The sequence below is a fragment of the Anabrus simplex genome, chromosome 11, assembly GCF_040414725.1.
Source record: "Anabrus simplex isolate iqAnaSimp1 chromosome 11, ASM4041472v1, whole genome shotgun sequence".
In the NCBI taxonomy this organism is placed as follows: Eukaryota; Metazoa; Arthropoda; class Insecta; order Orthoptera; family Tettigoniidae; genus Anabrus; species Anabrus simplex.
The window spans coordinates 11863956-11890397 of NC_090275.1; the positions used below are offsets into that span (position 1 = coordinate 11863956).

Below are 26442 nucleotides of genomic sequence, written 5' to 3' on the forward strand. Positions count from 1 at the left end.
GCACCCCGCGTGTTCCAAGACATATTTGATGGGTAACAAATCTGGTGATTGGGCATGCCATGGAAATGTGGCAATGTTGTGGAGGCATTCCTCCGATACACCGAGTGCAGCCGAGCATTATCCTGCTTGAAAATGCCTCTTGGAAACCCTGCCTTGATGCTTAACACTTGCCACTGTATCATATCCCCTGCCACACACATTGTTGTGCTGTCTACTGTATGTCCCTCATACACTATCAGGGGTGACTGACTGTCAGATCCAATAGCCCGCGAGGCCTCCAGACATAAACACGGATGCTGTTACTGCACAAAGGAAACCTGGATTCATCCCAAAAGACAACCCTATTCCAGTCCGTTATAGTCCAGATTTGTTCACGATGTCACTGTAGAGGCGACAGTGGGTAGGTGCCAATGGCAGGAGACAGAATAGATGTCAAAAGACTACATTTTCTGGAAGGGGTCAGGCAGACAGTGGGGCCTGTTACGATCATGCTACACATGCCCGGATGTCAGATATGGTAACAGTTGGATCTGCTCATTAGAGGATCAAACAATCCTCTCTCTTGGTGGCCTTTGCCATATGTGTAAGTGCCGACGCATCTAGCGGTCCTAAAATAGGCTAATAATCTGGTTAGAATGGTCTACCCGACAGGCAATTCATCAACGGATCATTCACCCATGCACATTCTAATAATGCATCTGTTCTCCAACTCTGATAACTGGGAGAAACGTCTTTGCTTGTGTCATACAGGTAAGTTGAGTGGTCAACAAGCTTTTCATACAACTGGAAGCAGCATTCAATTACATGAGTGGCCTCTGTGAGCCTTTACATAGGTAAAGGGTGGTGGCATGTTCATGCCTACTGGTGACAAGACATTCAAATAACACATCACTACACTAAACATTTGACTATCTGCTTGAAACGTAACTGCAGATCAGGTTTTACAGCAAAACGACAACTCCTCTTTTGTGAATGATTCTTCTTTAATCAATGACTGCATATTTTGCTCTTGTTGGCTTTCTTGATGATGATGTTTGTTGTTTAAAGGGGCTTAACATCTAGGTCATCGGCCCATTGGCTTTCTTACCTGAGCATTAAGGATAGACGTGTGAAACAAATTTAATTCTTGTTCACGTCAATCTGCAATATCATTGATGCAGTGATTAAAATAAATTAAGACATTAACCCTGCAGTGGTCGCACACAATTATATGACACAGGTCATGTGGTGCCTGTTTCTGAGGCTATGCCAAGTTTTGAAAAGAAAAGAAAAAACCCCCCCACACACACAAAAAAGTAATCATCAACCAGATCACGAGTCAAATCTTTTAGAAACCAACTCCATCTAACATTAGCATTATTATCGCTCTGGAAAACAATTTCCAAATTTATTCCTGCCATGTTCAGTGTGCTATAAAACACTACCAGTGTTTTCCTCACAACACTGTATGTACTGCTCAGCTGGTCCACAGCGTCAACACCTGACTTAGTAGCATTGTAGAACGTCACCACTTACAGTTTATTTTTGTCTCCAGTTCAAGGATCGACCGTTGTATCATGATGCATTGTTGAGAGAACGAGAACAACTTTATTCTTCTTGGCAACACATAAAACCAAAGTTGGGCATTCTTGAAAGCCAAACCATGCTGTCCCGATGTCTCGAGAAGAAATTTGAGGTTTATTTTTTCTCACAGTTCCAACTAGAGTAATGTTACATTCATACAGAAAATTGGTGAGCTCAATACTCGTGAACCAATTATCTACGGTGATGTTTCTTCCTGCAACTACAAGTGAAATTAGGCGTTTAAGTACATCAATGGCCTTACTGATCATTTCAAATGGTCCCTCCGGCTCTTTACCTGCATAAACTTTGAGGCTTACTTTATAGCATATTTGAGCATCAACCAAAGCATTTATATCTTTAGGCCATACTTATTTGGATTGCTCAGAATAAACTGTCTAAAGCAGCAGTTTCCACGAAAACCTTCCAGGTTTCTATCCAATGTACAGTACGCTCCCACAGAATATACCTTCTGACAGCTCTTCACAGGCAATTAAACATTTCTCCAACTGGTTCCAAGTTATAGCTTTTCCTCTTCTCTTCGGTATCCTCTTTGTCAAATCCTTAGGCACCTGAAACATCTTTCTGACATAACCAAGGAGCACAATACTACATTTATCTTATCACTAGCCCGAATGTCCTTCGTACTTGTGTAATTATCTTTTCTTATAGCACATAAGTACACTATGCCAATAAGAGCCTTCGTTTTATGTCAGTAGATAGAGTGTCCCTTTCTCTGCTGTAGTTCGTTTCAATCTCTCTAATTTTCCTGTTTGTACACCCCACTATAGCAGATAGCATTGTGTCATCAAAGAATAATTCCCAGCATTCTTTAGGAGCTTTAGCAAGCTTTGCAACACTTTTCACACCAGTAAATGTGTGACGATATTTTGTTGCAGAGTTCAAACATTTCTGGGAGGATTAACTTTACGCCACTTAGAAACTCTATTTCGCCCTAGGAAATAATCAGTCATTTTCTCCAGCTTCATCACTACTGTCTATATCTTGTTCAGTGTCTGTACTTTCACATCAGGTTTCTAGAACATCTTCCTCGAGCAAACTCTGCACAAACTGATCAACGCAATCAAGGTTATATCACTGCCCCTTTCCACTCATTTTCAGCCCTAAAAATGTGAGACATTTATGTTTTAGCAAGAAACCATGCAATCTGAGCCAGTCTGAAGAATAATTGCTGAAATATTATTGAAGATAATACTTCAAAACAGGAACTTAGTTTGTAGCAGTGAAGTATGTGCAACATCTATCAGACAACATTGACACTTGTGTAACAATGACTCACCACTATACAAATTAGACTAACGATGGAACACTGATGCATTATCATGTAGATTGTGAATAGTTTTTTGAAAGATGGACAGCATTTCCAGTCTGTGGCCCTGGTAATTTCCTTGCAATGACAGAAATAAACTAGTGTGGAATCTCTCAGATGTCATGCGACCACACCAGGTTCAAATCAAATTGAGAAGAGTCCATCTTTTAATACTCCTATATTATTGTGCTACTGCTCGGAAGAAATAATTTTTAGCTCAAAATACCCAATTAACAATGTAAATATAATATCACTCTATATGACTAAACGTTACCATTGTAAGGACACAACATAAAAAGAACTGTATAATTAAGAAAGAATATCAAAGTGTTACCCATACACAACGTTTTAAATCACAATCAAGATGGCAGTGACTTACATGATGTTCGCGTGTAATATTGTCGCTTAGAACTATTGAATAATCTGTAATTCTACGCTATATTTTACCGTCTGAAGCACCAGAGTGAAGCTGCTAAGTACTTTTGTAGTAAGCGAGTGTGATTTTAAATCTGCATTGTGGAGATTAGTGTTCATTAAAGGATCATTTTCATAACTAACCTCATCCTGTTAGGTAACCAATAATGGCCGCCTCTGTTGATGGAGGTCGGCAAAATTTTTCTAACTCACTGAATCTAAATAATGAAAATCAACAAGTCTCAAGTAACCTCATAAATCAAAAGGATAAAGAGAGCACAATTGCCACCCATACCGGTGAACCAGGTAACTTCATGACCTCTGTTACTGTTCCTAAAACACTTAATCTCCAAACAACCCAAGGTTAAGTTACTCTGCAGCAATGCAATCCTATCCTAAGAAAGATCAAGCTATTGATATTCAATCTTGTGATGAAATTAGTATCTGAGATTATATACTAGCAATTGGAAAACTGACTAGCCCTAGTAACGTCCGATTTGTCTCACGGATATCTAATGGAAGAATATGCATCTTTTTTGCAAGTCAGAAGTGTGTTGAAGAATTAATTTTAAAACACCCCAAGATTTACATAAATAGGGTTTCCTTGGAAATAAGACCTCTCCTAACTAAAAGCAGTTATTCTATCTGTTTGCCCTGTGATATGTAATATTGTTATTGAAGAAGAATTTCTCAAACTCGGCCTTAAACCAATGTCAAAGATATCCCCTATTACAGCAGGTCTAACAATCCCTGGATTTTTTGACATTCTCAGTTTTCAGAGACAGATTTATGTTCAAAGTGAAGACTTGAACAAACTTCCAGACTCACTCCCATGGAATATGAGGTTACCAATTACTGGATTTATTTATCTTCTGACACATCCACCTGCTTCCTTTGTAAAACTGAGGGGCACTTAGCTAGAAACTACCCTACTAATGATGAAATAATAAATGAAGATTCCTCATTAAATAAAAACAGTAATTCTCATGATAAGATAAATCTATCGGAATTTCCTCAGTCAAAACGATTCTAACCTCGCCTTTGGAATTTCCTCAAAACTCCTCATGTGTTATTCTTGCTGCCCAACTGAACCTACAACAAGTGAACAGGCAGGGAAACACAAGACAAAACAAACTTATAACAAACCAAAGACAGAAAAAGAAAGCACAACTATTAGTGATATGCTTCAGCCAATTAAGGAAGTTCTAGAAGCCAACCCTCAGTCCTTTTTCCTCAGTTACTTACAACTCCAATCCTTTTTTGAAAACAGTATTGGAGTTAATGACATAACAACAATAACTTCCAATTACACCCAAGATCTAGAGGATTTTGCCCAAGCCCTTCAAAAACTATATCCATACTACACTGAAAAATCCATAAAGAACAAGAGTACTCGAATAGTCAAGAAACTGCTTAAGGCTAACTGTGAAACCAGAGATGGAAGCAATTAACAGTTTAGTTCCAGATTACTCCAGTGATGACTCAACTTCCCCCACATAATGATGATGACATTCCCTCTACACCTGTTTGTCATTCTTATGACTATAACATTACTTCAACGGAACCTCAACAGTTATAATACCAATATAAATGGTCCGTTACTGGACATTATAAATTTTTCAGCTAACTCATTCCTGGCTGCCAGCGTTTCGCCCGCGTGTGCTAGGGTGGGCTCATCAGTTGGTACCTAGCACACCTACCAATACGCTGGCTAGTGCATACCGTGGAGGCCTCTGCGTAGGCTACTTGCAGCCACTGGCAGTGCCAATGCACTAAGAGACTTTGTCTCATTACCAAAAATTGATGCCTGCTTGGCCATCAGATGATATATTGGTAGGTAGTGTATTGGTAGGTGTGCTAGGTACCAACTGATGAGCCCACCCTAGCACACGAGGGCGAAACGCTGGCAACCAGGAATGAGTTAGCTGGAAAATTTATAATGTCCAATAACGGACCATTTATATAGGTATTATAAATTTACTCATTCGGGACAAATGTTTCAGATTCCCTATGGGAATCAACATATATATCATCTGATGGCCAAGCAGGCATCAATTTTTGGTAATGAGACAAAGTCTCTTAGTGCATTGGCACTGCCGGTGGCTGCAAGTAGCCTACGCAGAGCCCTCCACGGTATGCACTAACCAGCGTATTGGTAGGTGTGCTAGGTACCAACTGATGAGCCCACCCTAGCACACGAGGGCGAAACGCTGGTAACCAGGAATGAGTTAGCTGGAAAATTTATAATGTCCAATAACGGACCATTTATATTGGTATTATAAATTTACTCATTCGGGACAAATGTTTCAGATTCCCTATGGGAATCAACATACATATCACCTCAACAGTTTTCGATCGCAGCGAGAGTATTCACAACTTCTACTAAATAAACATCAGCCTTCAGTTGTCTGTCTACAAGAAACTAACTTTCAAGACAACTTTGTTTCCCATTTAAGACAGTTCGACATACATTATAAAAACAGAATTAATCCAAATAGCTACCTATGTTAAAAATAATTTACACCATCAAGAGGTTCCTTTAACTACTGATTTAGAAGCTGTCACAGTTTTATTATACCTACCTCAAGCTACATCATCTCACACTGATGATTTAAGAAACCTAATACACCAACTTCCCAAACCCTTCATTATGATGGGTGATTTTAATAGCCACAGCAGTTTATGGGACAGTCACAATACTGATGCAATGGGGGAAAGAAATAGAGAAGATACTAGATGAATTTACTGTAGTATTATTGAACTCAACTGCTCCAACCCGTTTTGATATAGCACACGGAACATACAGTACCACAGATTTAACTATATGCACGCCAGACATAGCTGCACGGTTTAACTGGTCCATTTATTCAACTTTACAAGGAAGGGATCACTTTCCCATCATAACTAACGATGATCAAAGTTCTCCAGACAACACATCAAATCCCCAATATTATAAATAGAACTTAAATAAGGCAAATTGGGAATCATTTAGAAAGACTGTACATAACTATTTAAATGATATAATTCCAACAAACAAATTTCTTTCTAAACACATCAATGATATTGTTCAAGACTTCATAGCATAGACTAGAGTCTAGTGTCAGACCTAAGACGAAATGCTGGTTAATAGAGCAAACGCCTGAAAAGCCATACATCTAATTTTTGATCTGATTTTTGATATGCTCTATTGGTGGAAAAATATCTAATTCCCTTCATGGGAATTTAGAATTACCATTTGGAATTGCTAGGCGGGCATTGATTCCATTGTGGAGTTTTATCTCCCGTATGCAGTTATCAGACTGTGCCACATAAGAGGCTTCTGATAAGTTCACCTGCATACACCCCAGCATAAGTGGGTAGGGTCTGACACATCCCACTCTGACGAGTCTAGTGTCAGACCTAAGACGAAATGCTTGAAAAGCCATACATCTAATTTTTTATCTGATTTTTTATATATGGAGTTCCAAACTATTTCCAGATCAATGGTGTTGTGCTATTGTAGTACCTATACTCAAACAAGGAAAGGACATTTTGGTCCCTGATAATTATTGTCCCATCGCCTTGACAAATAAAGGGTACGGCAGAAATACCTGACAAATTTCAAATGTAAATAACTCTGCGACGCAACAAGCCATTTAAAGATTTATTGCACAGTTGGAAAGAGTAGTGTTTGCCACTTGGGTCACATACACATACACACAAAGTTTTGAAAATAATGTCATCCAAATGCCGACCGTCCTGTTCGATGCACCTCTGAAGGCTCTCCCTGAAGCTCGCATGACTCTCTTGAGCATGTCTTGTGGTATTACTTCGATTTCTTCACAGATGGCAGCTTTCAGGTCATGTAGTGTTCACGATTTACGTTGGAAGACACAATCTTTCAAATATCCCCAGAGTAAGAAAATCGCACGGGGCGAGGTCAGGGGAACGGGCTGGCCATGGAATATCATCCCGTAAGGAGATGAGACGTCCTGGAAACATTTCTCTGAGGAGACCCATCGACGCCCTGGCTGTGTGTGCAGTGGTACCATCTTGTTGGAACCACACAGCAGGATTCCCTAAGTCGGTGAGTGCCTGCTGCAGGACGTTGTGTAATAGCTGTATGTAACGATCCGATGTTACTGTTACAATTCTATCCCCTTCAAAAAAGTAGGGTCCTACAATTCCGAAATCAGCGACAGCGAACCAAACAGTAACACGCTCGCTGTGGAGGGATCGCTCATGGAGCTGTTGAGGATTGGTTGCGGACCAGTACCGAAAATTTTGTTTATTAACGCAGCCTGACAAATGAAAGTGTGCTTTATCACTTGCCAGGACACTGGTGTCAGCTACTACAGCTTCCAGGATAGTCTCACAAGACGCTCTGCGGTTGGCCCAATCACGTTCACCGAGTTTCTGAACACCCATCATTTTGTACGGATGGAACTTTATGTCTGCGTGTAAAATCCTCCTTACGGTGCGATCCGAGAGTCTCGTAGCATGTGAATGCCTACGCAAAGAACATTGAGGAGATTGCGTAACGGTGTGTCTCACTGCACGGACGGTCTCTGGTATTCAGATGCTATGAGGCCTACCAGGCGACTTCGTTTTCATAGATTCACAATTAAGTATTTATTATTTTCCACCTAGTCGATACAATGATTGCTTAAGGCAATTTAATGGTTAAAAGTGGTACATGTTTTGTATTTTATCAACATCTTCAGCCACATAACACTGTTTAGATGAAAAATATATAAAATTAACAAAGTAATGCTTAAGAGGAAATGTTGTCAATCTTATGTTAATTTTAAGGACACTTCCTCTTAAGCATTACTTTGTCAATTTTATATATTTTTCATCTAAACAGTGTTATGTGGCTGAAGATGTTGATAAAATACGAAACATGTACCACTTTTAACCTTTAAATTGCCTTAAGCAATCATTGTATCGACTAGGTGGAAAATAATAAATACTTAATTGTGAATCTATTGAAGTGCGATACGGACCATGAAACTGATTTTATGTAATTCGTTTTCATACTTGAACCAATTTATCTCAAACTGTTCACCCATAACAGAATGGTGTTCCTGCTCGGAGTGTTCTCGTGTTGACCTAAGCCAAAGTGTCTGCGAAACAAACACTGTGTTGTGGTAACATAGTCGGCATTTTTTAAATAAGTCTCAATCACGAAACCTCGGTCTTCACCACTCAATGCCATGCTAGCGACTGGCTGGCTGACTGACTGACTGACTGACTAGCCCGGACGAAACGATGCATGTGTCCTCCAAGGCCAATGCCGTGTGCACCATGACAATAACACCTGTTTGAAAGCTGTGGCCAATACGACCTTTAGTTCGCTCCAATCTACTGTACGTGATATAAATGTCAAAACCTGCTCTTTTAAACTGCGCAACAAAATTGTGAATGGCTTGTTGCGTTGCTGAGTTATTTACGTCTGAAATTCATCAAGTATTTCTGCCGCACCCTGTACAATGTGTAAGCTAATGGAGAAAATTTTTAACAAGAGATTACACTGGTATTTGGAACATACACACTTTTTTAGTGATGCATACAATGGTTTTCGTAAAGCACATTCAACAACAGATACTCTGATTTGTTTAGAATCAGAAATCCGAGAATATTTCCTGAATAACCAGCACCTCATAGCTGTTAGTTTAGACATTGAGAAGGCATATGACATGGTGTGGAAAGACTATCTAATTGAAACATTTTGAAACATAATATTTCAGGAAACATTCATTTATAATTTCCTTAAAGATCGCCGAATTCAAGTCAGGACAAATGGAATTCTTTTACGTAAAGTAACCATTGATAATGGAGTTCCCCAAGGATCAGTCAACAGTGTCACATTATTCCTCATCGCATTAAATGGCATTGTCTGCAACATTCACCTACCAGTAAAGGCTTGCCTTTTTGCCGATGATTTGACTATATTAAGTGCAGGAAGAAATAAATTGACTATTCAACAGTTACTTCAAGAATCAATTGATAATATCCAGAAATGGGCTAAAGTTACAGGGTTCAAGTTTTCCAAGACTCAAACCAAATGCATACTCTTCTCCAAATGTAAACATACTGTACAAGACCCTTAGCTGTACATGGACAACCATAAAATTGAAACAGTAACAACTATGAAAATCTTAGGAGTTTTATTCGACTCTACGTTAAGTTGGTTACCTCACCTGAAAAACCTTAAAGATGACTGCTTGCGAAGGCAGAACATACTGAAGATCCTGGCAGCATAGAACTGGGGGGGCAGACTACCAAGTGTTAATGAACATGTTTGAAACTGAGACGATATAGTCAAATTTTGAGAGATACCAATAATGAAATCATCTTGGGCGTGGAAGGGAAACTCAAACGATGGAAGGAATATATAGAAAAATCTCTTCAAAGATGACAGAAATGATCCTCCTTCACCTGACGAGAAAATAAATGAAAATAGCCCTGAAATAACAAAAAGTGAAGTTGTACATGCCGTAAAACTTCAAAAGAATGGTAAAGCAACTGGACCTGACGGTGTGTACGCTGAAGTTCTCAAAGTAATAACAGAACAGGAATCTACCGGCCTCAATATCTTAACATCATTATTCAATCAAATATATGTGGTGGTGGTGGTGATTATTGTTTTAAGAGGAAGTACAACTAGGCAACCATCCTCTATGTAACACTAATCAGAGGGAAAATATGGAAGGCGTCCGACACATTGAAAAATGAAGGTATCGGCCAAAGAAAGACAAGGGTCACGAAGGGCGTGAAAATGAAAGACTCCTTAGCCCTCGCAAACCTAATAGCGTCGGGGTCGGAAAAAACAAGAGTTGACCAAGGGAGGTCGGATAGGATAGATGAAAGTGAGGAGCCTGGCACAAGTAAGTGGAAGCAATGTCAGGACTCAGCCGAGGGCCCCGTGGTCGCCAACCCACGCTCCAAAATTCAGAGATCCTGGGGCCCCTTTTAGTCGCCTCTTACAACAGGCAGGGGATACCGTGTGTGTTATTCTACCGCCCCCACCCACAGGGGGTTCAAATATATGTATCAGGAGAAATACCATCAGACTGGCTGAAATCAACCTTCATACCACTACCGAAGAAGCCTAACTCGTCTCAGTGCGATGATTATCGTATGATAAGTTTGATGTCTCACGTGCTCAAAATATCCTTGCGAATCATTCACACTAGAATATACAAAAAATGTGAATCCCACATGGATCAGAATCAGTTCGGTTTCCGAAATGGCGTTGGTACACGTGAGGCACTCTTCTCGTTAAATGTGTTGTTGCAGAGGTGCAGAGATATGAATGTTGATGTCTATACCTGTTTTATAGACTATAAAAAAGCTTTTGATTGTGTCAGGCACAATAAGCTGATAGAGATTCTGAGATCAACAGGTATTGACTCCGGTGACTTACGTATAATCAGTAACCTGTACTGGAATCAGTTTGCAAATGTCAAAACTGATCAAGGAACTTCAGAAACTGCTTCGATCAGGAAGGGCGTCTGCCAGGGTTGTGTACTGTCACCTCTGTTGTTTAACATTTACTCAGAGGCAATCTTTAAAGAAACATTGGAAGACTATGGTGGGATCAAAATTAACGGGAAAATCATCAACATCAGATATGCAGATGATACTGTTGTCATAGCTGATGACATGCCTGCCCTTCAGTGCATGATAAACTCCTTAGTTCAGCACAGTAAAGGGTTTGGATTATATGTTAACCCCTCAAAGACGAAACTGATGGTGTTCTCTAAGAAGACAATTCGGACAAATCTCACAATAAAAGATAAAATAGTTGAGCAAGTGTCTTCTCTCAAATATCTGGGTACCATCTTGGATGACCAATGTAACTCCAAACGGAAGATAATATCTAGAATTGAACAGGCCAGGAAACAATTCATAACCATGAAGAAATTCTTTGTGAGGTCAGATCTCAGTCTCCAACTACGAATTCGTATGATCCGCTGCTATATATTTTCTGTTCTCCTATATGGATGTGAAAGCTGGACTCTGGATCCAATCACAGAAAAACGTATTGATGCCTTCGAAATGTTCCTGTATCGCCGTCTCTTGCGGATATCCTGGGTAATGAAAATCTCAAATGCCGAGGTCCTTCGTCGGATGAAAAAGCAAAAAGAATTACTGCTCACCATAAAACAGAGGAAAACACAATATCTACGACATATCATGAGAGGTGAGAGGTATCAGTTATTACAGCTTATTATTGAAGGGAAGATACAGGGGAAGAGATCTGTTGGGAGAAGAAGAAATTCATGGCTGAAAGACCTTCGAAGATGGCACTGCTGTACTTCAGAAATGGCATTCCATTCTGCGCTGTCAAGATCAGAGCTAGTTACGTGGATCGCCAACCTCCGCTCGGAGACGGCGTCTTAAGAAGAGAAGAAGAATGAACATGTACGAAGCCATTATTAGGGTTATATTAGACTATGGCAGCATTGTACACAATTCTGCAAGAATGTCTTCAATCAAAATCCTTGATTCGATCCAGTCCACAGCTCTTCAAATTGCTCTTAGGAGCCTTCCGCACCAGTCCAGTAGCCAGCATTCAAAAAGATGCAAATGAACCACCACTCGCAATTAGACATAGACAACTAAGTTTTACTTACACGCTCAAGGTAGCAACTATGAGTGAATCAAGAATTATGTTGTATGCTTTTCTAACAAGCACCAAGGTACACACATTAAACCAAGATCAAAACCACAGCCTTTCAATGTCAGAATAGCTAATTTCCTTGAAGAATTAAATTTAAGTATCTTTCCAATACTCCTCTCAGACCACTCTCCTAATGTCCCACCATGGACTATTACCCTTCCAACAATTAACTTTGAAATAAATTACAGTGTCAAAGACATAATTGACAGATCTCACTACCATCAATTATGTCTTGAAAATTTCTAATAAATACCCAAGGCACACTGCAATCTATACTAATGGATCAAAATGTGAGGAAAGAAAGGGATGTGGGATTATATATCCTGAACGTACCATGCTGTACCGATTGCCTGACTACTATACAGTCTTCTCTAATGAGCTGTATGCAACAAAGCAGACTATGCTACATATTTTGAAAACCAACACCTACAATAATTCCATGATTTTTTCTGATTCAAAAAGTGCATTAAATGCAATAGAAAGTCCATCATCTCGAAACACATCCTTGTCCAAGATATACAACTGCTGTTTAACAACATCATGAAAGAAGGCAAACAAGTCATATTTGCATAGGTACACTCACACAGAGGTATTCAAGGCAATGAATCTGCTGATCAGACAGCTAAAGACGCTACATACCTCCCACTAGGCGATCTAACAATAGTTACCCCTCACACTGATATTATTGCCTATGCCAAAACAAAATTATACCAACAGTGGAAGATGAAATGGCTTCAAACAGCAAACTCCATGAAGTAACAACGGAATCTACAGTACAACACAATCTTCACAGGCAAGATCAAGTCACAGCTACCTCCTCGAGAAGAAACTGCTTCCCATCTGTACAACATGGAATAGTGTGTAGACTGTGAAGCACATCATTTCAAACTGTTCACTGTACGACAAATTGTGCCAGTACCACGGTATACCTAGGGATATTAAGGCGGCACAAATTATCAAGTTTTTCAAAGAAATAATAATAATAATAATAATAATAATAATAACAATAATAATAATAATAATAGTAATAATCGTACCGGGCGAGTTGGCCATGCACGTAGAGGCGCGTGGCTATGAGCTTGCATCCGGGAGATAGTAGGTTTGAATCCCACTATCGGCAGCCCTGAAAATGGTTTTCCGTGGTTTCCCATTTTCACACCCGGCAAATGCTGGGGCTGTACCTTAATTAAGGCCACGGCCGCTTCCTTCCAACTCCTAGGCCTTTCCTATCCCATCGTCGCCATAAGACCTATCTGTGTCGGTGCGACGTAAAGCCCCTAGCAAAAAAAACGTATGGCCTCAGCTACCGTGTGCAGACATTTCAATTTGACGCCATCTGGCTGTCTGCTAGTCAATTTCGATGTTCCGTTTTACTCTAGGCCCACTTGATGGCAGACAGAGTAAACCGGATCCCTCTTGGGCGTCTGTGGCTGAGATTTTAATGAATTTTGTCGGGTAAACACCAAATGTGTCACCAGAGATCTTTTACATGCCGACATCGTACGACATGGTGTGTCAAATGGACTTTTTTTCCGTCTTCAAAAATCTGACTACCTCTGCCGGGTTTGAACCTGCTATCTGTATTCAAAAACTTAACTGTTCAGTTTAAAATACCAAAATCTTTTATATTCTTCTCATTCTTCACTCCACTGTAATTTAATGTTAATTCTACAATTAGAAATCACAAAGACCTTAAACTCTCAACTTAATAAAAGGAAGAGAAATAAAAAAGTTTTAAAAAACTTTTATAACATATTTATTTTATTTTTAGAGTGTCTACCGCCAATTTTATATGTATTTCGTGTATTTTATATCTTCTTTAACCCAATAACTGCGGAATGTCTTTCTGGCAGACAGTGAGATTGTTTCTCAATATTGCTGCCATCTGTCCGACACGGTTGGGAAAATAGTCGTGGTTTGTAAGATACTCAAAAGATTGCAGGAGTAGTATACTAAGTGGCTAGATGGAATGTTTATCTTTTGAAAATATCTGTAACTAACTACCAGCATTTATTTGAAAGGCAGACATTTTTATCTATACACTTCAAGGTATTGTCATGGAAGCAAAAATGGAGTCCGTTTATGTTGATGATAATGAAATGGAATGACTCATTTGTGAGAACACAGATTCCGATGATTATTGTGCCGAGGATAATGTGGAGAGTTCGCTAGATGACGAAAGTAGAACTGAAAGTGTGAGTGAAGTAGGTACATTATCACAGGGTGCCCCATAATCTGCAGAAAGTCTCGTTTACCGTCTGCCACCCAGGACCCAGAAATATGCCTCCCGTAATGCAGCCCCACCAAGCTGGTATTTTCGAAAAATGATGAGGAAAAGAACTTTTGCTTCAATTTTCAAGAAGGGACTAATGTTCTAAAATAAAAATTCTGGATCTCCGGTATAAGTTTATAATGTATAAATTACATAATTTTTTCAGTCACAGCTCTAAATCATTTCAGTCACTTTCTGGCTAGAAAGTTTTATTCTTTTGTAACTGTTTACAGTTGTTTAAATATTTTTTCACAATGTGACCGATTGTTATCAGTTTAATCTTTTTATTTCTTTCATTACTTTAAATTGTTATTTCTATGCTTTAAAAATGATATACAATACATGTACATTATGATTTATTTGTGGCTGCAAAAAATATTTCAAAATGTGTCTGTAATCCAGTAACTGTACGCTCAGCATTTGAGGTAAAAATCCTGCAGCAGTACTAGGGTTAAGCTGAAGATGTCTCTTATAAAGGGATGAAACATGTCTTTAGAATACAAAAAGTGTATTTTCTCTGAGAGAGAGAGAGAGAGAGAGAGAGAGAGAGAGAGAGAGAGCATAAAATGGTAGTACTGAAAGGTGGACTCTTCTCATTTGTCAATACAAATCTTTAACAATTAAGTTCATTACACACACCAGGATTAAAGTAAAACAGTAAAAACTGGACAGGCTTTACTTAAATTATCTCACTGTATGGATTATCCTGTTAATTATTTGGGATGAGTCCAGGAAATCATGTCACATGTCTCCAAAATAATTTCTCCATATTTTGTTTCTTCCAACAGGGAATGATTCAATTCTGAACATTTTTAAAAAATTTCCTTTATAACTGATAAATTACACGTTTTAGAGTGTGGTATATTAAACCTTAAAATAAATTCTGACTCATTTCCAGAAAATGGCAAACAACGTTCAAGAAAAGGGGGGAAAAAATCTACACAAGTAAATCTTGTGATTTCAAATTAATGTAAGGTAATAGGTTCTATTTTAACTGAGGAATGCATTTTTATATAAAAGAGTAATGTACTTTTTTAAATAAGATGGAGAAATCTAAATAGTAACTAAAATTTATCAAGCAGAGCAACAAACTTACATGTTGGATTTTGTTAAATTTATTTGCATTTAGGGAACTAAAGATATTCTGCCCGACTTGAAGCAGGTATCTATAATTATTTGTACTGTAGCTAGTTTTTACAGAATTTATAATTTCTATTATAATTATAATTAAACTGAACACTAAAAACAATTTCAAAACACTTGTAGTAACTAGGCCTAAAAACCAAAGCTACCAATCACATGGTTATAGATAAACAGTAAATATTTTTTTTCAAGAAAACTGATGCTAAACTGCATTAAAACAGTAGATTTAGATTGTTTTAAATTTCCCATAATTGGGGAAAACATAATTATATGCAATTATTATTAACTTTCAACAAAAAACCCTCCTTGTCATTAAAGGAATTTAGCACTGGCAATATCCAGCATGAATTCATTTTGGGCGAGTACATTATTTTATGTGGCTGGCACCACAATTAATGTATTGAACTAACAGATTAAAATTTAAAAAGGAACCCAGTGACTAGAATTTAAAATAATCAGTGGATCTAATTTGCAATGCCTTATTTTTTACTATACTGAATATTTTCTCGAAGAGACATGTGGCATGGTTTTCTGGGCTGCATTACATTTGTATTCTTCAGAACAAAGGACGTTGCCAAATGTCACGCACATGAATTTTTCACATCTAAAATCTATCTAGTGTTGAAGGATAGAAAGATATTTTTGTGGAACACAGAAAAGAAACGACTGAAGGCAGACAAAGTTGCTGAGCTTAGAGATCAAGAAGGGTTATGCGTGAGCTAGGTTAGTAAGAATTTACTATTTTTGTGTTCTAAAACAGTTTAAAATGACACAAATTTAGGATTCAAAGAGTATTTTCATAGAATAACTTTATATTCTTTTTTAAGGTACATGAAGCAGATTTCTACTTGGCTCTAAAAACGAGAGACTTGAGAAGACATAATCCCCAACATAAATATTCTAATCAAATGAATTTAACTATTCACGAATATTTTTGTTATGCAATAAAAATAGGAATAAGATGTAGGAAATTGAAGCATTTAATCACAATTTTTTTTAAAATCAGATAAAAATGAAGATATTTTAAGAATATTAAAACTGCCACAAAAATGAATTAGTTTAATATGAAGTTAAATGAGATAAAGATTCTGAAACAATTCTTCAATAACAGTAATTGGGGATCTAAAGTGGAATGTCATCATTAAAGTCTCTTATTTTTAGTTCTCTACATCACATAAGATCCCTAGGTAGAATCACATGCTACAGAAGCCAGCCAGAAAATGTTTATCTACACTTGCAAGGAGCAAAGTACATCAGAGCTTTGGAAGAAGTCACAAGAAGATGATTTATAAGCTTTATCTATATGTACCAGAGTGTGAGAACTGACTTGGCTGAAAATCTTCACCTGAAAAAATGGAATAATCTGGAGGCTCCTGACTGGCTAAATTACATCTGATGCCTACCTACAGAACTTGTGGTTCAGGATGTCTCTTACAGTTGAAGTAAGGCACAATGGTATATCTATTTTCAGTGAATGATACCTTAAAAGTCTATAACTGCACTCATGTCCAAATATTTTCCATCAATGAGGGAAGCTTCAGTGGCATTACATCACAAATCACCAGAAATTTCACTGACAGAATCTATATATAGTATACGAACATCCTCCAGAAAAAATCAGCTGCAAGTTTTACTGGGCAGGTCTGGAAACCGAGGCTGGAAATATTATATGACATTGCATCTTGCCAGCAGCAATGGACAGCTTGGTGACTGGAGACAGTGTGGCAGAGGGGGTATAAACAGTCAGCTGCAGTTCCCTCTCTGTTTCTTCAGGGAGGAGAGGACAAACAGTTGACAAATAGGGTAACTCAAGCAGCTCGTCTGTTGTGAGTGCACATTCTACTGCACACCATCTGGCCCTTACCAGGGCTGCCCAAGTGGATTGATACAACCATATACTTCCTATTCTTCTCTTTTCCACACATTCTAACGTTGATTTTGAAAACTTACAGCTAAAACTCGCTACTGATTTTTAGTAGATGACCATTTTATAGTACATAGATTATATTAGCAAAATTTCAGGTAAGCTGTGATGTGACCTCGCTGAAGCTTCCCTCATGAGAACTAAGGAAAATTCAATGCAATTTTGTACACACTACAATACTAAAGATAATATAAAGTACTTACAATAGATCTTCAACATGATAAGAAAATGTGCATTACTTTCATGTCTCATTGGACACCCTGAACACAGTTTCACTTTAAAAGTCCAATTTGTACCTCCAGTGTTGATAACAAGTAGTACACATGCTGCCCTTGGGGGTGATGTGTGTGTGGGTACAGGCCACCCCACAGTTTGCACATGAGCTCTTCCCACCCTCTGCACCGTCTTTCTGCGGAAAATACACCAACAATATACAGTGATGGCTAGGCACAGTGTGCCACTAGCAAACACAACTCCACAGAGCATGCGTAGTAACAAAGGACACTAACATTCACAACATTCAGTAGTCCTTCCCTCCCACCTCCTCAAATTTTCCCTTAGATTTCATAATTTCAATTGCTGTACAGTAACTGCTTTTAGATTTTGAAATATAAATAACAGGATTCTCAAATGAATTAAATAATCAGAAAAAAGTAGTTTGTGTTTATGTTGGTAGACATTAGTAAAGTATAAAAATGTAATACAAGTTTTATCTCATCCAAGTACAGTTTGACAGCTCTGGTATTTGTTTTCTATTAAGCTTAATACTTCTACATACTAAAAATTTCACAATGGAAAGTTAAAATAGGCAGAGACAGGTTAAACTGAAAGGAATGCTGGAAGTTAATAGTAATAGTATTCTTCTGTATTACCAGCCTAACATCAAATTGTCAATGCTTATTAAAAACAGTCAATAGGATTCTCAAGTGGACAAAATAATCAGAAAAAGTAGTTTGTGTTCATGGTGCTAGACAATATTACAGTTATTATTTCATCAATATTGGTGAATCTCAGATCTATTATACATAACTGTTGATCAAACAAAGACATTCTACTGAAGTATGTAAATACTGCAATATTAATACTGGTTTTGTATTTTTTGAAAATACATTAGAACTTTGTTAATCTGATCTAAACCGAGCTCGATAGCTGCAGTCGCTTAAGTGCGTCCAGTATCCAGTATTCAGGAGGTAGTGGGTTTGAACCTCACTGTTGGCAGCCCTGAAAATGGCTTTCCGTTGTTTTCCATTTTCACACCAGGCAAATGCTGGGGCTGTACCTTAATCATGGCCGCGGATGCTTCCTTCCCACTCATAGCCCTTTCCTATCCCATCGTCGCCGTAAGATCTATCTGTAATAATAATAATATAAAAGAATTTATTGGACTCCAACCTATTCAATACATTGGAGTCCAATAAATTCTTTTATATTATTATTATTGAGATTCTTTCAATACGGAAAATAAAATGATTTTCATTACTTGCAAAGATCTATCTGTGTCGGTGCAACGTAAAGCAGCTTGAAAAAAAAATCTGATCTAACTGAAGGGATAAGTTTACCAGATTAACAAAAGTCTCAATTATTTGAAACAACTCACAAGAACAGCAGAAAATGTATTTAAACTCTCCATTCAAAGCATGTTTATTATGGTACTTTTTAAAGAGAATTTTTTAAAAATTCGCTACAGTATGTTAACCCTTTGCTGTCCCTAACACTCCAGAGTGCTTGAATATTATCACCCACCTGCCATGCTGAACGCTCCAAAGTGCTTGTCACACTCATGTTCATTAGAAGTGTGTTGAGAGAAATATTGAAGGGTCTTATGAAACCATACTGTAATCCCTTGACTCAGCAAGCTGTCAGATCCTTGTAGACAGCATTTCATGTGTATATTTCCCAAGCAGACCTACTTTATGAACATCATCTTTAGTTAGAGATTATTCTTGTTCAAGTTCGCACCACGTCGTCTAATCGCGGAGTTGTGTCAAAAGGTTCTCAAATTCAGATTTTGTGAATGATGGTACAGTGAAACGAGACACGGGTAAAGGCAATGAAGAAATACAAATTACGTGTCCTCATGCTGTCATAAGTTACACAAAACGTATGGATGGCGTGAACATCAGTGATCAGAAAAGGGAATACTACGGGATAGATAATCGTCTAAAAAATTGAGGAAATTAATTTTTCATTTTGTGATCAATGTGTACGTTGTGAACAGTTTCATTCTTTATGGTAAGTAACCAATCAGCTCTCACAGCTCATGGAAACAGACAACTGAACTTCCGGCGCAACTTGGTGCAACAGCTGACCAGGAACTTCACGTCTCGCAAATGTACGGGCAGGAAAAGAAGTTCACCCATCGTCTGTCTATCCCCTAAATTATTTCATTCTCTTGTGAAGATACCTGGTCGTGCCAAAGTGTGTGCTTTGTGTTTACAAATGAAAAATAGGACAGCTTCTGGGAGAGGCAAATAAACAACATTCAAATGTAAGCAGTGTGATCTACCACTCTGCAGGACGGGGTGCTTTTTGGAATACCATCAGGAGCGAAATGAGGATATTCAAATTTAGGATATGCACTTGTCATTTAGGAATGAAATGCAAAAGGAATGACATTTATATATTTTTTCATTTGACTTCTAGTTATTTTCTTTCAAAGGGTGGTATGTATGCTGCTGTGCCTATTGGGATTTAAAGGACTCTTGTCAGAAAACATGGTAATTACGGCCGGGCATCAACCTTTAAATAGGGAACGGCAAAGGGTTAAAGCATTTTCAAAATCCTGAAAAGCCAGCCTGAACTCACTTGCTGGTCTTTCCACATGGCATCTTAAATTTCAGTTCTGTTGACTGCCAATCCACTTGAACCCTTTGCACACAGCTTCATCTAGGGAATGTTTGTTAAGCTTTCTTATTCTTCTTTTGGCCATTACATTATAGTACAAATTTAAACAGTCCACTCTTACTCTTCCTAATGTCAGAAAGAGTTTTGCAATTCCATACTCTGCCAAAATATCAGTAATGGATGCACCCTCTTCATGTTTTTCTATTTAGTAAACACAGTCACTTTATCAGATAGTTATTCTTTCCAAGAGTCTTCCTTTTAGACATCTTGGAAACTGGAGATATATATATACTGTGGACTACCTATTTGAGAAGACACTGCATTCTCATTTTCATCAATTCCTTCATCTTCAAATGGGAGAAATTCAATCTCAACTACTATATTTCTGAAGATCTATAATGTAAACAAATGTAAACAAAATACCAATAGTAAACACAAAATATGCGATAAAAATTTTGAAACATCAGCCAAAAACTCGGAATTACAAAGAATATAAGAATCATTGTAAAATAAACCACAAGCATAAAAAACATTAATTCAAATGCACTTCACATGCTACTTGTGATCCTCCCATATTTTTACATCCTTCAGATCAGGAATATTAACTTCCTTCATGAATGAACAATGATAATGAAAATCCACAGCCTGTTTCCAGTCATCCGACTGGGTTAGGAATGGCATGAATGAAGCCCCATCTAGCGGTGAGGATGGGAATTGTGCCGGCTGCCGAAGCCTGTCGCACTCCTCTGGGGCAATAATTAATGACTGAAAGATGAAATGAAATGATCTTGGAGAGTGCTGCTGGAATGAAAAATGACAGGGAAAACTGGAGTACCTGGAGAAAAAACTGTCCCACCTCCACTCTGTCCACCACAAATCTCACATGGAGTGAACGGGATTTGAACCACGGGACCCAGCGGTAAGAGGCCGGTGTGTTGCCGCCTGAGCCACGGATATATGGAGGTATTCTAGTTTAGGAGTGTATTCTGTTTTTGGCACATTTCCTCTACAACTACAGTATGAGTAGTTAATTTTTAAATTCTTTCTTCCTCTTTCTTTACTACTGTAATCTATTCTCATATATCGGAAGCTATATTACATTCAATAAGTTTCTAACAATACAAATATGCAATTACAGACTGCAGAAACACATGAAGAAAAAAATGATATAGTTATTTAAGAGTATCGACAGCTGTAACTCATTTTACAGAGGTCGAGAGCTACAGTCGCTTAAGTGTAGCCAGTATCCAATATTCAAGAGATAGTGAGTACGAACCCCACTGTCGGAAGCCCTGAAAAAGCTTTACCGTGGTTTACCATTTTCACACCAAGCAAATGCTGGGGCTGTACCTTAAGTAAGGTCACGGCCGCTTCCCAGTCCTAGCCCTTTCCTGTCCCATCGTCGCCATAAGACCTATCTGTGTCGGTGCGACATAAAGCCAATAACAAAAAAACATTTTACTATATGTGGAATTCTACTCCAAACAATGCAATATTTTAATATGGGCAACAAATACTTTCAACAAGTTTGTGAAAGAATGAAAACTTTGTATTTCAAGGGACAAGGACAGATAAACACAGCTTTACAAGTGATATTGATACGATCCAAGGTAAAGAAACAATGGCTATCAAATAACTATCACAACTGGTCTAATGTCATTAATACTCTGAAACAAGGATGGTGCATGGTAAGACCACTACAGTTAAAAAAAATTAAAATAAAAAATAATAAAAAACACAGTTCTGCCTGGTGACTGCCTGGTGATATACACCTGCACTTTGGAATCCAGATGTCAGCTGTGTGATATTTCTTTTTTCTGTCAAAAAAGTAAAGGATCGTCTGGACCACTAAAACTAAATCCAGAAACTGAAGATACACGTTAGGGAAAACTTTCTTAAACAGTAATGCCTTTGTTAAGTTCTGGTATTTGAAGTCAACACTCATATAAAAGAAAGCAAAACATTAGCAACATACTACATACAGTTCAGCAATTTTTATGTATCTTTGTAAAGTAACATTTTAAGAGCCAGGCACAAAAAGGGAAAATAACAGATTCCCTTCAGGTCTCATTCAGCACGACCACTAACAATTGGTTTTTAGAATTTATGTTTGTTCCACTGTCACGAGGAAAGGACTGAATATAATTCAAGCAAATTTCATGTGCAGATTTAACCCAACAAGGAGCAGGTTTTTAGATACATGTAATTTCAAGATCACGCAATGGTCTATGGGTTTATAGGAAGACCAAAATAAACATTTAACGTTTCCTCATATACTACTGATTTTCTAACACGACCACTCCTTTTTGGTCTAGATGCTGCGGGTGAGTTTGCACGCACGCGTGCACACAGAGCCTCTCGCTGCTGCAAATATTCTGAGCAAGTTTCTTATGTTCTATGAGGAGTCTATAGCCTATCTTGGTCCCATACCTTGACAATAACATAACCAAAATATGCTCCCTTGATACAGGTGTTTTATAGGTTGCTTCAAATGTAACAAAATATATCAGAATGATACAAACTAAACATTTCTGAGGTAGCCATAACAGCTGGTAAACAAGCATAGCTACAATGATCACATTAATATATTCTGTCAGACAAGCAGACAATACACACTAGGATACCAACAATACAATACACATGGCATTTCATTTTTAACAAAATATTTCCCATTACCACCATATGTGACAGTAAACTAAATCCTCCTTATAACTTATAAATCAAAATAAACTACTACAAAATGGTACTACATGACCATAATATCTGGACCCGGACTAACAATTTAAGATGTAACCAATTATAAGAAATCTACAATCAGTGACAGAGCCAGACTATTATCAACTTTACATTCAGTAACTGAAATGCATCCAGGAAAATGTATAACTACCATGGTACTAAATCAAGAATAACCCTTTGAGCATTATCAAACCTGCTAGGGTCAGTCGTAGTTCACTTCTGAGAATGTGTGTCAAAGTTTTTGTGAAATTCTGTCCTGTTTGACATTACATAAACCCTGAAGAATACCATGTTGATTATTCTAGAAGATGAAAGTATCAATCAAAATGTGATAATACATGTTTCTAAACTATTATTCATGTCTCTATATCAGTGGCTGATTATGTTTATAATCAACTAACACATCAATTTTACTCATTTCACAGCGACGCAATTTGACTTATTACATAAAATAAACTTCATTATAAAGCCCGTATTGTCGTAAGTATACGTTGAAGGTTGAGTCAAATGTTTCACCTTTACAATACCAAGATTCTTTATTAACTAATTATTTACATAAATTTTTAAATATATCGGGACATGTTTCGTCTAACTTGTAGACATCATCAGCCATAAAAACCTTTGAGAAAAAGCTACAATGACACGGACAAAGTAACACATTAAAATAATTTGGATGACCGAATATGTCATTTAAAATGGTGAAGAATTCAGAACTTTTCTGAGTACAGCACTTGAGAATACCGTTGACATTAAAATTAAAATTGTCCACATGGGATGATTCAGTAAAAACTTTGCGTTAAAATTCTTCCTTTTTTTGTGCTGTGTTAACATATAATATTCTGTTATGTCGTGAAGGCTTGATGATGAATTACACAATGTTCATTCCAGTAGGACAACAACAACAATCCAGCGAGCGGATGTTAAAGCCGTCTTATTGGTATGTTGACATTTCTTGTTGAGAAGTTAGGTGGAATATTTGAACGTGATAACATAATGTGGAATGTACAGTAGAGGGCTCTAGAACAAAAATAATGGCTGTTGTTAGTATTGAAATAGGCAAGTTTTTGTGTCTTGAGATGTAAACTAATGAAAGAATGAAAATAAGAAGTGCGGCACATCTGATTACTTACGTTCTCGCCTGTCCGACAGCGACTAGTTCACTGTGGATGACTGTGGCTAAGAGCGAGCTATGGAGGTCGTGTGTGAAGGGAGCCGGTAAGAGGGGAAATTAGGGGAAGGTTGGGATTAGTAGGCAGGGAGCTGTCACGTGGATGCTTGTTAGTGGGTTTGTTAAAGTAAGAACTATTGAGCAATGCCTCGAAATTTACGTTCGCTGTTTCTGAAATTTCATTCAAATTGTGAATGGGATTGCATTTATGATCTATATTAATATAGATATTTTCTAAAACATTGAGTAAAGTGCTTTTATTATGAAAATAAAGAATTTTTAAGTCCTGTTTTATGGAAGTGAAGGAATGATTGGACTCTGTCATGTGAGTGCTCATGGCGGAGTACCTTCTGTGTTTAGCGGCATTGATATGTTCCTTATATCTGACTGAAAAGCCTCTTCCGGTTTGCCCAATGTAGCTCGCGGAACATTGGTTGCACTTTAACTTATATACGCCTGACCTATTATATTTGTTGTTAATTTTATATTGGTTGTAAAAGAGATTAGTATTATTGTTGACTGTTTTAAAAGCAATATTGATCTTATGCTTCTTGAGGGTACTGGTGATATCGTAAATCTTACTATTCGTATAAGTGAAGGTGGTGTATTTGTCTGTTTTTCTTTTTGTTTCTCTAAGCAAAGTTGAACTGGATTTGTTAGTAACTTTATTGATTATCCTGTCAATGAAACGCCTGCTAAATCCATTTTTACTCGCTATTAAGCGGATAAAGTCAAGTTCTTTTTTACGATTAACATTAGATAAAGGGACGTGAAAAGCTCTGTGGATTAAACTATAAAATGTTGCTCTTTTTTGAGATTCCGGATCCATGGATCAAGTTTACTTCCGAAGCGGAAGTCAATAATTCATTAAACTTCTTAGATGTTACTATTAACAACAGCTCTAACAAATTCTCTTATACCATATTCAGGAAGCCCACCCAAACTATTAATACTATTCGGCAAGACTCAATGCATCCGGAATCTCAAAAAAGAGCAACATTTTATACTTTAATCCACAGAGCTTTTCACGTCCCTTTATCTAATGTTAATCGTAAAAAAAGACCTTGACTTTATCCGCTTAATAGCGAGTAAAAATGGATTTAGCAGGCATTTCATTGACAGGATAATCAATAAAGTTACTACCAAATCCAGTTCAACTTTGCTTAGAGAAACAAAAAGAAAAACGGACAAATACGCCACCTTCACTTATACGAATAGTAAGATTTACGATATCACCAATACCCTCAAGAAGCATAAGATCAATATTGCTTTTAAAACAGTCAACAATAATACTAATCTCTTTTACAACCAATATAAAATTAACAACAAATATAATAGGTCAGGCGTATATAAGTTAAAGTGCAACCAATGTTCCGCGAGCTACATTGGGCAAACCGGAAGAGGCTTTTCAGTCAGATATAAGGAACATATCAATGCCGCTAAACACAGAAGGTACTCCGCCATGAAGGTACTCACATGACAGAGTCCAATCATTCCTTCACTTCCATAAAACAGGACTTAAAAATTCTTTATTTTCATAATAAAAGCACTTTACTCAATGTTTTAGAAAATATCTATATTAATATAGATCATAAATGCAATCCCATTCACAATTTGAATGAAATTTCAGAAACAGCGAACGTAAATTTCGAGGCATTGCTCAATAGTTCTTACTTTAACAAACCCACTAACAAGCATCCACGTGACAGCTCCCTGCCTACTAATCCCAACCTTCCCCTAATTTCCCCTCTTACCGGCTCCCTTCACACACGACCTCCATAGCTCGCTCTTAGCCACAGTCATCCACAGTGAACTAGTCGCTGTCGGACAGGCGAGAACGTAAGTAATCAGATGTGCCGCACTTCTTATTTTCATTCTTTCATTACTTTACATCTCAAGACACAAAAACTTGCCTATTTCAATACTAACAACAGCCATTATTTTTGTTCTAGAGCCCTCTACTGTACATTCCACATTACGTTATCACGTTCAAATATTCCACCTAACTTCTCAACAAGAAATGTCAACATACCAATAAGACGGCTTTAACATCCGCTCGCTGGATTGTTGTTGTTGTCCTACTGGAACGAACATTGTGCAATTCATCATCAAGCCTTCACGACATAACAGAATATTATATGTTAACACAGCACAAAAAAAGGAAGAATTTTAACGCAAAGTTTTTACTAAATCATCCCATGTGGACAATTTTTATTTTAATGTCAACGGTATTCTCAAGTGCTGTACTCAGAAAAGTTCTGAATTCTTCACCATTTTAAATGACATATTCGGTCATCCAAATTATTTTAATGTGTTACTTTGTCCGTGTCATTGTAGCTTTTTCTCAAAGGTTTTTATGGCTGATGATGTCTACAAGTTAGAC

General features: G+C 37.6%; 1 protein-coding gene across 4 annotated transcripts in view; it reads right to left on the minus strand.

The window, feature by feature from the left end:
* The window catches only part of LOC136883537 (REST corepressor), a 230794-nt gene that overhangs the window by 81014 nt on the left and 123338 nt on the right, over positions 1-26442 (minus strand). For 3 of the 4 annotated variants that reach the window (XM_067155907.2, XM_067155905.2, XM_067155906.2), the window contains one exon: positions 17608-17720. The exons of the other annotated variant lie outside the window; for it this stretch is intronic. In XM_067155907.2, the coding sequence (XP_067012008.2) occupies positions 17608-17720 (113 nt within the window). The remainder of the gene's footprint in view (positions 1-17607; positions 17721-26442) is intronic. 4 annotated transcript variants of the gene reach the window in all.